Source organism: Perna viridis, chromosome 7 (assembly GCF_037379345.1).
Source record: "Perna viridis isolate PV_CMFRI_1.1 ecotype Kerala chromosome 7, ASM3737934v1, whole genome shotgun sequence".
NCBI lineage: Eukaryota > Metazoa > Mollusca > Bivalvia > Mytilida > Mytilidae > Perna > Perna viridis.
Genome location: NC_142451.1, coordinates 31,450,714 through 31,465,421, shown reverse-complemented (window position 1 = coordinate 31,465,421; position 14,708 = coordinate 31,450,714). Strand labels below are relative to the sequence as shown.

General features: G+C 33.1%; 2 protein-coding genes across 2 annotated transcripts; one reads left to right on the top strand and one right to left on the bottom strand.

The window, feature by feature from the left end:
- Positions 1–1,062: 1,062 nt before the first annotated feature.
- On the top strand, positions 1,063–6,943 carry LOC148612293 (coiled-coil domain-containing protein 12-like). Its single transcript, XM_088593603.1, has 5 exons — positions 1,063–1,239; positions 3,107–3,183; positions 3,988–4,049; positions 4,713–4,824; positions 6,589–6,943. The coding sequence occupies exons 1-5, from the start codon at positions 1,103–1,105 to the stop codon at positions 6,678–6,680; spliced, it is 480 nt and encodes a 159-aa protein (XP_088449729.1). The 5' UTR covers positions 1,063–1,102; the 3' UTR covers positions 6,681–6,943.
- A 2,316-nt stretch (positions 6,944–9,259) lies between these two features.
- On the bottom strand, positions 9,260–14,000 carry LOC148612292 (uncharacterized). The gene is made up of 3 exons (XM_088593602.1): positions 13,823–14,000; positions 12,401–12,540; positions 9,260–11,314 (listed from the first exon to the last, which is right to left on the bottom strand). Exons 1-3 carry the CDS (start codon positions 13,881–13,883, stop codon positions 11,006–11,008), a joined length of 510 nt encoding a protein of 169 aa, XP_088449728.1. The 5' UTR covers positions 13,884–14,000; the 3' UTR covers positions 9,260–11,005.
- Positions 14,001–14,708: the final 708 nt, after the last annotated feature.

Genomic DNA, 14,708 nt, shown 5'->3' with positions numbered 1-14,708 from the left:
TTCAAATTATCTTTTATTTCTCTTTTTACAAAATGACCATATTGTATATATCATTTTTTATGTATTTTTGTGAGTGATGAAATTCAATATTAAATGTAACCTATTAGCTTCCATAAAATAATAGTTATAAAATTATCTGTATTCATGTATCCATGCTTTACTCAGGTTCATTTATAGCTAAAAGAAATAAATACTTGTAAAGAAACATTATAAATATGAACTTAGATCACTCAATAATCAAAATGATAGCTTTTGAAATTGTTTTATATTTACCAAAAAAGAAATTAAATAACTTTGGAAAAAAGTTGATTTTTGTGCCTATCTTTTATACAATAAAATTGTCCCACAGTTTTTGTGCCCATCTTTTATACGATAAAATTGTCCCACAGTTATCAAAATTGGAACTCACAATTTTGATGAAATATAATAAAAAGACAAAGGCGGTAAATCTTGTAATCTAGCAATTATTCAAAATCTAAAATTTTGATATATTAACCTTGTTTCGAAAAATATTGACTCAAAGTCTTGTTCTTTAAAACTAGCTTGTGTGTGAATTATATCTACGAGTTCGCTGACTATTTGTAAAGCTAACATTTGCATATAAATGCAATCATTGAATGACTTCTTCCTCTTGAAGGTCTTATAAAGGTACTTAAGTAGTGTAGAGGTATGCAAGTTATCCATCACATGTACTTGTTTGAAAGGACATTGACATGCCAAGTTATGCTAAAATCAATATTTTATGAACTATAAATGGTTCATAAAAGCAGGAAAAATCTGAAATTCACATCATGATTCTTTAATGATTTTAAAAAAATAATAATAAAGCCCATGACCGTAGCTCCTGTTTAAGTTTCTTGAATGTGCTAAAGTGTAATCATAAATCAGGTACCCCTCCATGGAATTTATATAAATAAATACTTCCTGATCCCCCCTAGTAATAAAAGCGTGTAAAATGTCTAATAACACGAAAAGAATTCTCCGATGAATTTCGAAAATGGGTTCATTTACGAATATTAATAAATTAATTTAGCACGATAAAAAAAATTGAACTTCCGGTGTTCCAATATTATCTCCCTTGTGTCGAGAAGTTTGAATCACGATGTCGAACGTTGGTTCTATGGCAGATGAGGCAAGAAAGCGAAAAGAAAGACTGCGAGCTCTTAAAGAAAAGCAGAATCCAGATTCTAATAATGGCGATGGAGGTCTTGCTGACGACAACATGGAAAAATTGCCGAAGTATACATTTCTCATTCCACATGAATCTGTGATTTGTTTTAAAAAATGTACATGCTATAATTCGAAACTTTTTTGGACTTCAGATGGTATGTTTTAAGGCCACTTAGGCGCCTGAGATTTCCCATCCTTATTGTTGCACAATAATTAGGTTAATGATCAGTATACGTGTATCATGTATGCAGGGAAAATATTGTAATAATATTAATAATGAGGAAGGTTAAAGCTTAAACACTCCTGAAGAAACTTAAATTCAGAACACTTTTCATAATTTTTTGTCAGTCCTTATATAATATTTTATTCTTATTAACTTCCAAAATAGAAAAAAAATGTTATGATATGCCGTTCATATTCTGTCTATGGGCCAAATTGTTAGGCATTCATAAAGAACTATGGGTTGTTGTGGTCCATAATGTATATGGGTCAAATTGTCTGGTATTGGTAACCTGATTGTGTCATATTTGTAATTGTTTAGGTGCCATGTTTTGACCATTCCCATCTTGAAGAAAGCTAAGATATCGACTTGTATTTAATCATTGAAGCTAGTGAATGTTTTCCAAGACTGGTGTGGTTCTCAATTGCATTTACAAAGTATATTAAAGTTAAGCTGCCATGATCCTAATTTTAAGCTCCTGATTTTACATGAGCAAACCAGATACTGATGGTATTTCTGGCCATAAGTATACTGAACCCAGTTGATAATACAACCATTAATGCTCCCAATATGAGGAAGGCATTGGACTTCAGTGGCCAGTGAAACATAGAGGACTTATTTTCATTTTCAAGAAGTAGACTTCAGGTCATAGTTTATCATTTTTTGCTGAGTTTGATTAGGATATTTTCATCAGTTGGAGCCATCCACAGACATTCCAGATATTTATAAAATATCAGTCAAACAGTTCCTGGTTTGGCATGAAAGGCAGGGTTTCGTCACAATCTTCTTAACTGGAAGTAGCTTTTAGAAAAAAAATCTTGTGTAGTTTTGATCAAATATCATTACAGTCCTTGACAAGTTTTGTGTAGGCGGCATTTTTGATAATTTCTAAAGCTTTAATAGGTCGTGATGTAGTGTTTTGCCTTAATGAAAGTTTCTCAAGAGTCACAGTATTTTTAGATGAATTTCTATACATTTAAGAAAGTTCCTGATGTATGTAAACAAATTTCAATATTTTCATTAAATATTCAAAGACATTGAGTAATGTGAATTGCAAATAAAGGAAACAAAAGAATTATCGAACACTGATCTGATCCATAATCAAGTCCAGTCCTAAATATATATGGCAAAATAGATATCACACCATCAGAGCAGCTTGTACCACAATGGTCCTGACAATATACAGGCATTTCAAATGAAATTTTGGGTTAAATCTAGGTTTTACAGTGTGCTAATTCTCCCCTTTCATTGTGACATGAATATACCAGTGGTGACTAGAAAGCATTTGCATTGCAAATGAGGAAAGTCATCATGTGCAAGCAAGGAAATCACTAAATTTTTAAACCTGGAAACATTGTATCCCTTAATAAAATACATTGTCTCATAACTCAGATAAAGAAAAATGTATTATCTTAACTGGTTTTCCATTTACTTGTAACATTGTATTGACAATTGATCTTTGACTATTGAACAAAAACTGATAAAAGAGAATCTGTCAGAACAAAACCTACAGTACTATTGGCATAAGTATTAGTAATGTTGAGCAAGATAAATCGTACATTGAGCAGGAGTTTTATTTTTTAAAAGAGTTAAGTCACACACTCTCATACATGAAACTCCTCTTAAATAAATGTACCTTGTATGCTACATTCGAAAGGAAAAAATCACACTATGAGTGTTTACAATGTAATTTGATTAGTATTTTTATTATTATAGACCAGTGTTTAGAAGCTACAAACCTCAAGATGAAGCCCTCAAAGAATCATCCTTACCAACTGTAAAGCCAGCTGATGGTAAATCAATTAACATAAAAATTTGCATTGATTAATGAGGTAGACCTAGAGTAAGGGACATAACTCTTTAAATCAGTGATATGTTTGTATCATATTCAATTTCACCAAAGCCTTTCAAGCTTTCCTTTGAAACAGAATGAAATCAGTCCAAGTTACTGCGATGCTCACATGAGATTGATGTAAAATACTAAGTACAAACATTCCAATGATTTGCAAGAGTTGTGTCCCTTACCCTAGGTCTACCTGCTTAAATTTTTGTTTTCATTGTGCTTGTTTTATACAATCTACTGAGAACCAATCTTATGCACATTTTTAATTGAATTAACATTTTTTGTAATACCATATGGCTAGTAATTTTCCCAGGGTGCTAATTTTGGCGTATTTTAGTGGTCGGTCTAAAAACGCCAAATAAATTTGCAAAATATTCACTCAGAGCTTAAATACTTAATGCACAACTTAGAATCGCCACAATTTTTTGGATAATTTTTAGCATCAAAATCGCCAAATTTTACATCCACCAAAATAATTCCCTAAATGGTAGTACAATGTAGTTGCCAAAATGACTTTGATCATTAGAACTAAGAAGGGTTGATATTTTATTTGCAGTTAATCAATTAAGAAAAAGTAAATGTATTTCCATACTGGTAACTTCTTCAAAATCATTCAATGTTGAATTCATGAAATAAAGAAAAAATATACTGCCTTCAAGCTTTTATGCATATTTCCAAGAGTGTGAGAGGTACATGTGTCAGTCACATGTTTATACATGTACCTAAGTCTTACATGTAATTCTATCTTTTCTAGTCACTGAAAAAGTAAAAGAACATCTCGAAGCAACCAAAATTAAAGATGTAGTGGAAGAAGTAGTAAGTATAAAGCTTTTGAAAACTTATTTTACATATTCTCTTAGAATTTAAGTAGCACTCCAGCTAAGGATCATGCAAAATGTGATTCATGCGTAAAAAGCCTACATATTTTTATTTTTGATATTTTGTTTGAAATGTCATAGTAAACAGATTTAAACCTGTGGTTTTTCATATAATCCATGCTCTTAGGAGATAAAAATTATATAGAATGCACTGTAGATTTCAAAAGTAAGGGAGGTAATTCTGTATATGGCACTCAAATGCAATAGAATCTACTGTATTTTTAAAATCAATTATCTCCTGAGAGCAGGCAGATTTGAATGAATAATTACACATTTCATAGTATAGACCCATAAAACAACTTAATTACAAAAATAAAAATATGTAGCCTTTTTTGGGGTGTATCACATTTTTCAGATTTTGCACAATTCTTACAAAGACAGCTACTTAATTTACTTTAATAAATAGATTTTTCTATTTTTAAGTCAAAAGAGCATACACCAGTGCTAAACCTAAGAATCATTCTACCAAAGTACCTAAAATGAAATTGTCATTAAAATGGAACTTAATATATATATTTTTACAATCTTTGGGGTTGCATAATTGCATAAAAAGAGATTTATGGTCTCGTTGTGTATCATGAAAAAAATACTGAATTTTCAGGATCTTATGAACATTGCACCAAGAAAACCTGACTGGGATTTAAAAAGAGATATTGCCAAGAAGTTAGAAAAATTGGAAAGAAGAACACAAAGGGCCATTGCTGAACTAATAAGTAAGTCTTAGAGAAAAGAACATGTTATGAAAGGCCCCATCAAAGTTAATGGTAGATTGCAACTGTGCCAAAGCTACATGTAGCTAGTTCGAAAAACAAGGCAGCTTTCTGCTGTCCTGAAGAATATGAAAAAAATTGTCTTTAGACCTCTCTGTCACCAAAGCAGGTATAGTAGCCACTCAACTCTGTCTGTCTATTATGCTTGGGTGTACATACTTCGTGTCCTTTAAGTGAACTGTATTCAAGCTGTAGCTATGAAACTTTACAGAATTTTAGTATACATATTAAAGATAAGTGCTCGTATTTTAGGCACATTTCACAAATTTTTACTGTGAAGTTTTGCATGTTGGACTTATTTTAATTCTATACACATTGAAATGTTTTTATGTACCAAAAATAAAACCTCATATTTAAGTAGCTTACTGTAAAAATATAGATTTTCTTCGATTCTTTTTTTTTAAGAATTATCATCCTAGTTTTCAATTTCCAAGGATTAAAGTGATAATACTTTTATAGTGTAAAAATCCATTTTGCAGGTACAGTTTAAGCAGTGTAGGAATGAGGGATCAAAAACAAACATTTTTTCCTGGTATTCCCATAAACACAATAGTAAAAGTGTAAAGACATTAAGGAGGTAGACCTAGGGTAAGGGACATAACTCTTGAAATCAGTGATATGTTTGTATCGTATTCAATTTCACCAAAGCCTTTCAAGCTTTCATTTCAAACAGAGTGAAATCAATCCAAGTTACTTTGATGCTTACATGAGATTGATGTAAAATGCTGAATACAAATGTTCCAATGATTTTTAACAGTTGTGTCCCTTACCCTAGGTCTACCTCCTTAAATCAACATTGATTTAAATGTACCACAAGCTTTCTGACACAAAAGTCAGACTTGGAAAGGTTTGGGGATTTTGACTGTAACTGTTTTGAAACAAGGGGCTAAAAGAATTTTTTTCCTATATTCCCTTAAAAACTTCAGTAATGGTGCAAGGATCTCTCCAAAATTGTACCACTAGATTCTAAATCACTAAAGGGAAATTGGGATTTATTTTGGAAGTTATAACCTTAACTGTATTAGAATAATGGAGCAATTATGGACCTCCCTTATCATTGTTTCTGTCTATTAACAATGTAAAAAGCACCTTTGTTACTTGTTCCTTTTTGGGGAAACCTGTCATTTTCAAAAACATCTCCCTTCATTGTTGGTTTATATGAAAAATGGTCAAAGAACCAAACAATTCACTTAACAATTCCTGCGTAAATGGTTGTATTATTAAATAGGTCCTCTATACTTACATACATGAAATAAACATCAGTATCTGGTTTGTACCTTCATTCAGGAGCTTAAAAAAAGCATCATGGCAGCTCCATTTTCATATACTGTAAGGGTTAATTAAAAATGCAATTAAGAACCCGGTGATTAAATACAAACCAAATCATATTTTTTTTTAAGATAGGGATGGCCAAAAAGGTCAGCAGTATGGTGGCCAAATGTTTACAAGAATGGCATTATCAGTCTTACCCATGATTCCTTAAGAATGCTGTAAAAGATACATTTCGTACCATGACAAATCTGAGAGTGTAATAGGACAGTTCCAACTGTATATCAGGAAGATTTTAAACCTTATTGGAAGGTAATAAGAATAATATAACAGGGCTGAGAAAGTAAAAGGTGGTATGTTTTTTTGGGAGCATTTCAGATTTCACCTGTCTCACATTAAAATTGCAATAATTTGATAATTGTGTACGTTTTTTTATAGGAGAAAGACTGCAAACATCCAACCAGGACCTTGCCCTAGTTGTCAATGCAAGTGATGCCATAGCACGAACAGAGGAGGATGAAGATGATTGAACCCTGATATACATTTATATCATGCTCAAGCTTAATGTACCTGGTTATAAGAAACATAAGAATCAATAGAGGTGCTGTCCAGAGAATGAACTTTGATTCTGTACTCCATTTGTCTGTACTGCTGTGCAGTAGAAACTGTAAAGATCAGGGGCAAAGAAAAGGTTTTGAATACATCATGAAAATGTAATGTGAATTTTTTCCCTGCTGTTTAGAGGAAGTTTATGAAACCATATTACTTGGTGATATTAAAGAAATGAAATGCATAGTATGTTGTCAATTTTTTTTCTACTTTAATAATGTGAAGGTACTTCACTTTTTGTGGTTTGTAAACATTTTGACTTCTCAAACTCATGAATTTTATTTGAGTATGTAAGAATTTAACATTTATTGGAAGTTTTAATTTGTAGTTTGGTCAAACAACCAAAAAATGGTACCTCATGACTAACAATAGTTCTTCCACATAATACATGTATAAGGTAGGATTTGATGGTTCTTAATTTAATTTACTGGTGAAAAATCAACCTTTCGCTATCATAGACAAATCCTGAGTGGGGAGGGCTGCTCTTAAAAAAATTGAAATCACTGGAGTTGGCCCCTTTGGCCAGTTAGTGGAATTTCTGGATCCACCACTACCTATGGTATACTATACTTTCCATATTTTAAAGACAACTGGTGGATAAGGAAATTCAGAGAAACAGGATGCCATCAATTGGCCTAAGGCAAAGCTTGCCATGGTGGGGCTTTGATCAACCTTTGAATTTGTCATTGTAAAATTGGAATGATGATACAGTGTATAGAGATACAGAAGCAGAAGTTTTAAAGAGTAATCAAGGGAACCAAGGTTGTAGTGGTAATCAAAAGAATGTAATCCAGAGACAAAGACTAGACATGGAAAACAGACATACACAACAAAGAACATAAAGTAACTAAAATCATACATACAAAATAACAAAAGCAAATGAGCAACTCGGACTCCACTGAAAACTGGGAGCATGGACCAGGTGCACCGGTAGGGTAAGCGTCCTCTGCTTTTTAGAAACACCCGTCGAGTTGCTGATTAAAAAGTCAAGTCCGGGGTAGACAAACGAGGAAAAGAAAACTATGATCCGTTGAATAAATCAGTTTTCATGATGCAGATGGATACACCATAACGATCCATGAGTTCATGATGACCATAAAACTTCAGTAGTGATGACTTCAATCTTGTAGCAACATAACCCTATTCCAGAAGCCTATTTGTTAGAGTTATAGCTCGATACAAAAAGTGTGTAGTTTCGGCATAACGTATGAATTGTGATAAGAACACTCCATACACAGGTGCTGAAAGCTTCGAAATGCAGAATGTTAAGTTATTTTCGTCGATCACACAAAACTCAATAGATTTTTTTTTGCAATACCGAACAGGATTTTCCAAACAAAGGGACCACGATAAGCAGTGAAAACTTCTCCATTAAAAGGATGCAGGACCAATGAACTTCAAATTCCAGAAATGGACGGTAATATTCGTTTACATTGTTTAAAACAGTCGTAGAATAATACGTCATCTATATAGCGGAAACTGAGATTAAAGCCAAACGATATTCTTTCTTTCGGACCAGATCAACTATGAAGTCATCCTCATAACAGTGAAGGAATAGGTCAGCAAGTAAAGGAGCACAATTTGTTCCCATTGGAATGCCGACCATTTGTTGAAAAACATGTCCACCACACTGGACAAATATGTTGTCGATTAAAAATTCCAGCATTTTGTAAACATCTTCCTCTGTATATTTGGAAGATGATTTGGAATTATTTCTTACAAAGTATGAGGAATCTCCACCAAGAACTATATATTTATATCTAGGTGTACCATCTTTTTTGAAGAAAAAAAAACAACGATGCATAATGTTTTTAAGTCGGGATTTTAACTGAGTATGGGAAATGGAGGTATACAGTGTTGAAAAATCATAGGTTTCAATGCTATTATATTCAGATAATAGTCTTGAACTGATTGTCTCCAAAAGATTTTAAGAATTTTTCAGGATCCACATTGAATTAATACCACTACGGGAGTAACAAGTGTTGTGGTAGGACTGCAGGCCCTCTTTGACAGTTGTGAGTATAGAAGTTAAAAGTTTTGAAAGAGGTTTGGTGGTACATTTTGAAAAAAAAAAGGTTTGGTGGTACATCTTTAAAAAGATCAATTATAAGGAAAATTGTATTTGGATCTGAAATAACACTGTTCAGTGCACACATTTATTACACCCAACACAAACAAGTTGCAGAGAGTATGATTTCTTCATATGCCTGACTGTTAATCCTCTATTTGTAATCACAACTGTACTGAATTTCATGAAACGTTACACTACACATCTGTATCTACACATGTAGTTTTGCACTTTAACAGGAAATTCCAATCTCTCATTTTGTGGGAGTTATGCCCCATAAGTACACTTCTGAAGCATCTTGTCGCTGCAACTCCTCAAATTACTGGATAGAATTTTATGAAACTTGATACATTTATACAGTAAGGAGACTATATGTAGTTTCAGTATTGAAAGGGATGCAACCAGTATGTAATATATGAATGAACAAAGTCAGAACACAATACACATTTAATATAAATACGAATTGTACATGCACTACATGTATATATTTATAATATGGTACAAAATTATACAGTATGAAACATAAAAAAAAATTCATAAACAGCATAGTGGTTACAATATATATATATTTAACCAACTAAAGAGACAGCCCTTCGTGCTGTTGGAGGTAGTAGAAGAAAGTAAGTCTCGAAAATAACAGCTGCGAAAAAAAAAAGAAATGATACACCCGCTCTTTCCCATCTGAGTTGTCCAATATTATTTAAAAAAAACACAAACAATTGTAACTTTTAACAACTTTTAGAGTGCACGTTAGAAACAGGCAAGATGGGGAAAACATCAAAATGCACTAATCTGACATCAGTCTTCTCTATTTGAAATGACCACTTTTTGATTTCTGATTAATTGGGTGCAGTTAGATTTTTTTCATTAAAATGTTAGAAAATCAAGGTTTTTGACAGTGATCTGCCCTCGAGGTGCTCATTTGCAGTGCATTTCAAAGACACTAAAACTGATTTTACCAAAATAACGAGAAATTTTGCCTACAAGAATACAGTTACTTGATTCTGATGATACAATTAGTCAAGTTATACTGTTAAAGTGGTGGGTTATTTCATACAGTACATGTTTAATATACATGTACTGCCTGATTCTTACAGATAATGACACTTGAAATGATCATAAAAACGTTCGTCAATAGACCTATATATAAAAATGTAAGTCTGAATCTCCAAGTAAATTTCAAATTGATATGTTAAATGAAAGGTATGCAAGTACTCCAGCAGTGCTAGAGATTGTCTTGCAAGCTATTTTCTGACTTGGTCCCACCGTTAGGGTATGGAGGAACGGAATTCCAACTTCTTACGATGTAGGAGTAGTATGCAAGATGTGAACAATCTACTATAGAGAGGAACTTTCAACATTTAGGAACTAATTGTACCAATTATAAAATGATCTACATCAGTACATTTTTATTATAGCCCTATTAAAGTCAGCCATTTATATAATTTCATTCGAAATATGTACGCTAATAGAAAATGAGTACATATCTTGCATCTTCGTCCATATATAAACTTCAAATGCACCCAAACATATATCAAAATGTATTCTATAAACAATGCAAATAATTATTTTATTTGAATTTGAAAGCTTGCCGGAAAGATTGTGATTATATTGAGATATATTAGAGTAAGTACGTTTATATAATTTCCACAAAACCATGCCTTCAATATCTCGCAACGCTACATCTTTGCGAACATATGGGTCGGGATTTTTTAAGAGAGAAAATGTTGCATTTATGCCACAGGGGTTTGTTCCCACTATCTGGTCAGGATGTATATTTAAAGTGGGAGCAAGTCCCTGTGTTTATACTATCAATATGAAGTTCTCTGCCATACGGGGTCGACTGGTATATCGGTCGGACGAATAAAAATAATCCTTATCCCTATTACCTGTGGAAACGACTAGAACATCTTATAAATCCAATGCATATGCAAAGTGTGTAGACTTTTTTACAGCTTTTCAGGATAGGAAGGCGTAAGACCGAGCGAAGCAAATTATACAAAAAGTGAAGGTCGAATTTTTGAAAAATCAAAGTTTTATGCAAATTGTCCCCAATACACATTTATACACAAAATTTACCAGCAGAATTTTAAGATTACACAAACATTTACACATTCATATGTTCAATATGTAGCAAACAAGTCTATAATAATAAAATTACAAAAACCAAACCCTTAATCAAAGCCATAACACAAAACACCAAGACATGAAACTCAAAACAAGAACATGAAATTGAAATAAACTGCTTCCATACAAAATCGTATGAGAAGTTGCATGGTTAGTTATATTGTAAGCAAAATGTCGTGGTAAAAACGCACTAGACAGAGGAATGCTGTTACAGTTATTATCAGCAGAACAGCAACTGTAACAGTCTTTCCTCAGTCTGGGGTCACAATGCATGTTACAATCTCCGTGCTCTAATTCACATTTTCTTGATACTTCTGATAAGTAGTGTTGGCCCCTTTCCTCTCTGAATTTAATTCTTGTCTGAAAATAAGCAGAGTGATATACGAATTGGCCATATTCTTAGAATATATATATATATATATATATAGAAGGGTCTGAAAAATTCCCAACGATGTTAGAACTGTCGTTCCCTCCGCGGGACTCGAACTCGTACCGCTGTGACATCTATGGCAACACCGCCTGCACTAAGTCCAGCGCCCTAGACCACTCGGCCAGAACAACAAAAATTTGCTTCGCAAATTTGACAGTTCTAACATCGTTGGGAATTTTTCAGACCCTTCTATAAGTTTACGTTATCTTCCCTGTATCAATTTGATCCGATGGAGCAGTGTAGAGAATAGAGTCGTCACATTCTGAGACGTTGTATATATATATATATATGAACCTATTCATGACGTCACGAGGACCTACCTTTTTGGGGAGAGGCCAGTGGCCATGGGATTGAATGATATTTTTTTTCATATTTTCATATAATATAAATTGAAAGATGTTTCATTTTTGCATTTCGGGATATGCCAGTTCTTTATTTCGCTTTTCACATTTTTTTTTCACAGCACTTTAAACAGTGGTAAGGGCCAGGGTAAAATTTATCACATTTTCACATTGTTGTATATAAACAAGCCATGGAAATGACCAAAAAAAAATGCCGCATGACTATATGTTTAGAAAGTTGCAAAAGATAACATCGCTTATGAACCTTAAATAGTAATAATGCATAACACATCTTGATTTCTAAAGTTTTATTCACTAGGGGCATAACTTAGAGCATGGGCTTGCATTTGGAAGCAAAGGAAGTTTTTTTTTACTGAATTTATTCCTATACTAAATGAGAAAATAAATTGTCAATTTCACCATTATAATTTATAACACTATATAACTTTCGGAGTTTTTACTTCTTGAAATGAAATTTATACACGTAAATATAGAAATGAAAGTACGTGCAAAATACTTATTTTTAAAATCATACAGTATCAAAAGTTTGGCTTTTTCACTACAAAACAAGGTACATGTAATTTGAAAGACGACATTCCAATTCAAAAACTTTACAAAACGTAAAATAGATATGGTGAATGTCTTTAATAATACGCAAATTTGCCTGCATATTACCTCACAAGAGAAGGCAAAGTTGCCCGCAGCAATTCCACATTCGGTTGAATTTTCTGTATATGGTGTTGACACACAACCAATGGCATCCTCCTGCCCAGCACTCCATTCACACGATATACATTCTAAGCATAAAACTGGACCTAAAACAAGGAAATACACGTACAGTTACAAAGGAACTGTTGGTTTTTGTTTTTGTTAGTAAAAATCTATCAAGGATGCATAGTTTGGATGAACCAGCTTAATGATGCTCACTGAAGATTTCCCTGTTTGGCCCCAAAATGAGTTAGAATTCAGGACTTTACGCCATGATTTGAAAACGAACCTTTCATACGTATCCGCCCTCGATGTCATGATATATATCTATTTCTGAGATTATACCAGTTTTTTCTCGTTTCAGATTTTTTAGCCCGGAGTTGCAGGTCTAATTTGCTGTATAAAAGTGTCTGCGTTCGTCGCTTCAAAGACTTTACTCTAATAATAAACTCATACTGTGAGGATTTTAACTCATATTCTGAAGTTTTGCTGTGTATACATTCCAATCAAAGCGTGACAAGAATTGAGTAAAACGTGGATTTATATATCATCTGACATCCATTTTAATCAGTAGGAGTTCGACTGAGTACGATCCTTTCAATTAAAACTATTTTGAATTTTCTTGCCATTTGTGACAGTCGAGAGGTTCTAACCAATCATGCACGTTGTCACTAGTAATTCTGAGATTTATCCCCAGTAAGACATCAATTATTTATCAGATCGATACCTGGGCTTCTATATTGACCACGAATGCCGATGCTATAGCTTCATATGGACATACGTATAAATTGCACCAATGAACTGGTCTTAAGCTTCTGTAAGCACCACCGATTTGTTTGAAAATCGATATCGATACCGAGTTATCTTCAAAGCTTTTTTGCAAACAATATTAAGACACAAGGAAGACAGGTCTTTTTAATCTCAGACTCAAATTCATTTTTATTCCCGGTTTTATACTTTAAAACCTTGATGTTACAAATTCTTACATAAAAAGGTACCTTGTCGCAAATGATAAAATTTTGGCACACATTCGGATATCTATAAATAAATCTTCAAATACCTTTCACCCTTATATGTTGGCGTCATAAACTATTTTGAATTTGTTTTCATGATGCCGTATATGATAACTAAGAATACTGCATGCTTCACTCGGCCCCAAAATTCATTTTGGTGTGTAATTAATTACTCGCTTCACCTAAGGCTTTGTCTTCCAAGTCATGAACAGTATCATTATTAAAATGCTATCAATGTCCATAAAATCCATCTGACACGAAAGCTAAACCACTCTAATTTCACCGCCATAGAAGGAAACCGATCGATATAGCTATTTCATTAAATTAATTCTTAAAAATATGAAGAAATTATTCTGTTAATAAAGAAATTTCTTACCGTAGAGTGTTGTTAATATTATTATTGAAACTGTCCCTGAGAAAAAGTGAATAAAAGCCATATCTTGTCTACATAATTTGCAAATTCATCAACAAATGCACATTATGAGAAATGGAATAAAATAGAACTCGCGTCGCCAACAATCATCTAAGCTTTTTACTTCGACCAAGACATAATTCCGAATGGAATATCGAGAAGTGCTTGGCAAAATCTTCTTGTCAGATTATTGACGACGTTGACGTGAGGGAATGGGAAAAATACGATTCAGGGGAATCACTAACATGGTCAAAACGAAAATCAAAAAACAATTCAAAGACCAAACAGATAAAAAAAGAGCTGATGAAAAAAGGTAATAATCAGTCATCGAAAGAAATCGAAATCCGTACGTGGATTTTAAGTGTTCTCTGCTTTTCTAGTAACACCCACCTTCAAATGAAAAGTGTGATGGTTTATTTCCTATACATGTGTGGTTTGAAGGTCATATTTTTAGATTTAGGGTATCGGTTGGTTTTGTTGATGTATCCACATGCATTTGCAAATTGTGATGAATTGTTCTCAAATGTAGACTGGTTTTCTAGTAAAATCTTTGACGTTTGCAGAACTCCTCTTTTCCGTCCGACTAGGTTGACTGTTGGTATTCTCTTGCTTGTGTGTTATTCGCCTCTGACAGTTGTGGTGATGATAAAATTTTGTCCCTATGCCTCCTTCTGTTATGCACATCCTTTTTGTGTTTCCATCAGATTTTTTTCTGGTTTCCTGAGGCAAAACATTGACTTTATTTGTCGATCAAGGAGTATCATCTTCTAATCTGCAATTCCTCTTAAAATGTTGGATGGAATTCAATGGAACTTTTTATCCGTTCTTTATTACATAATGCCATTGTGCA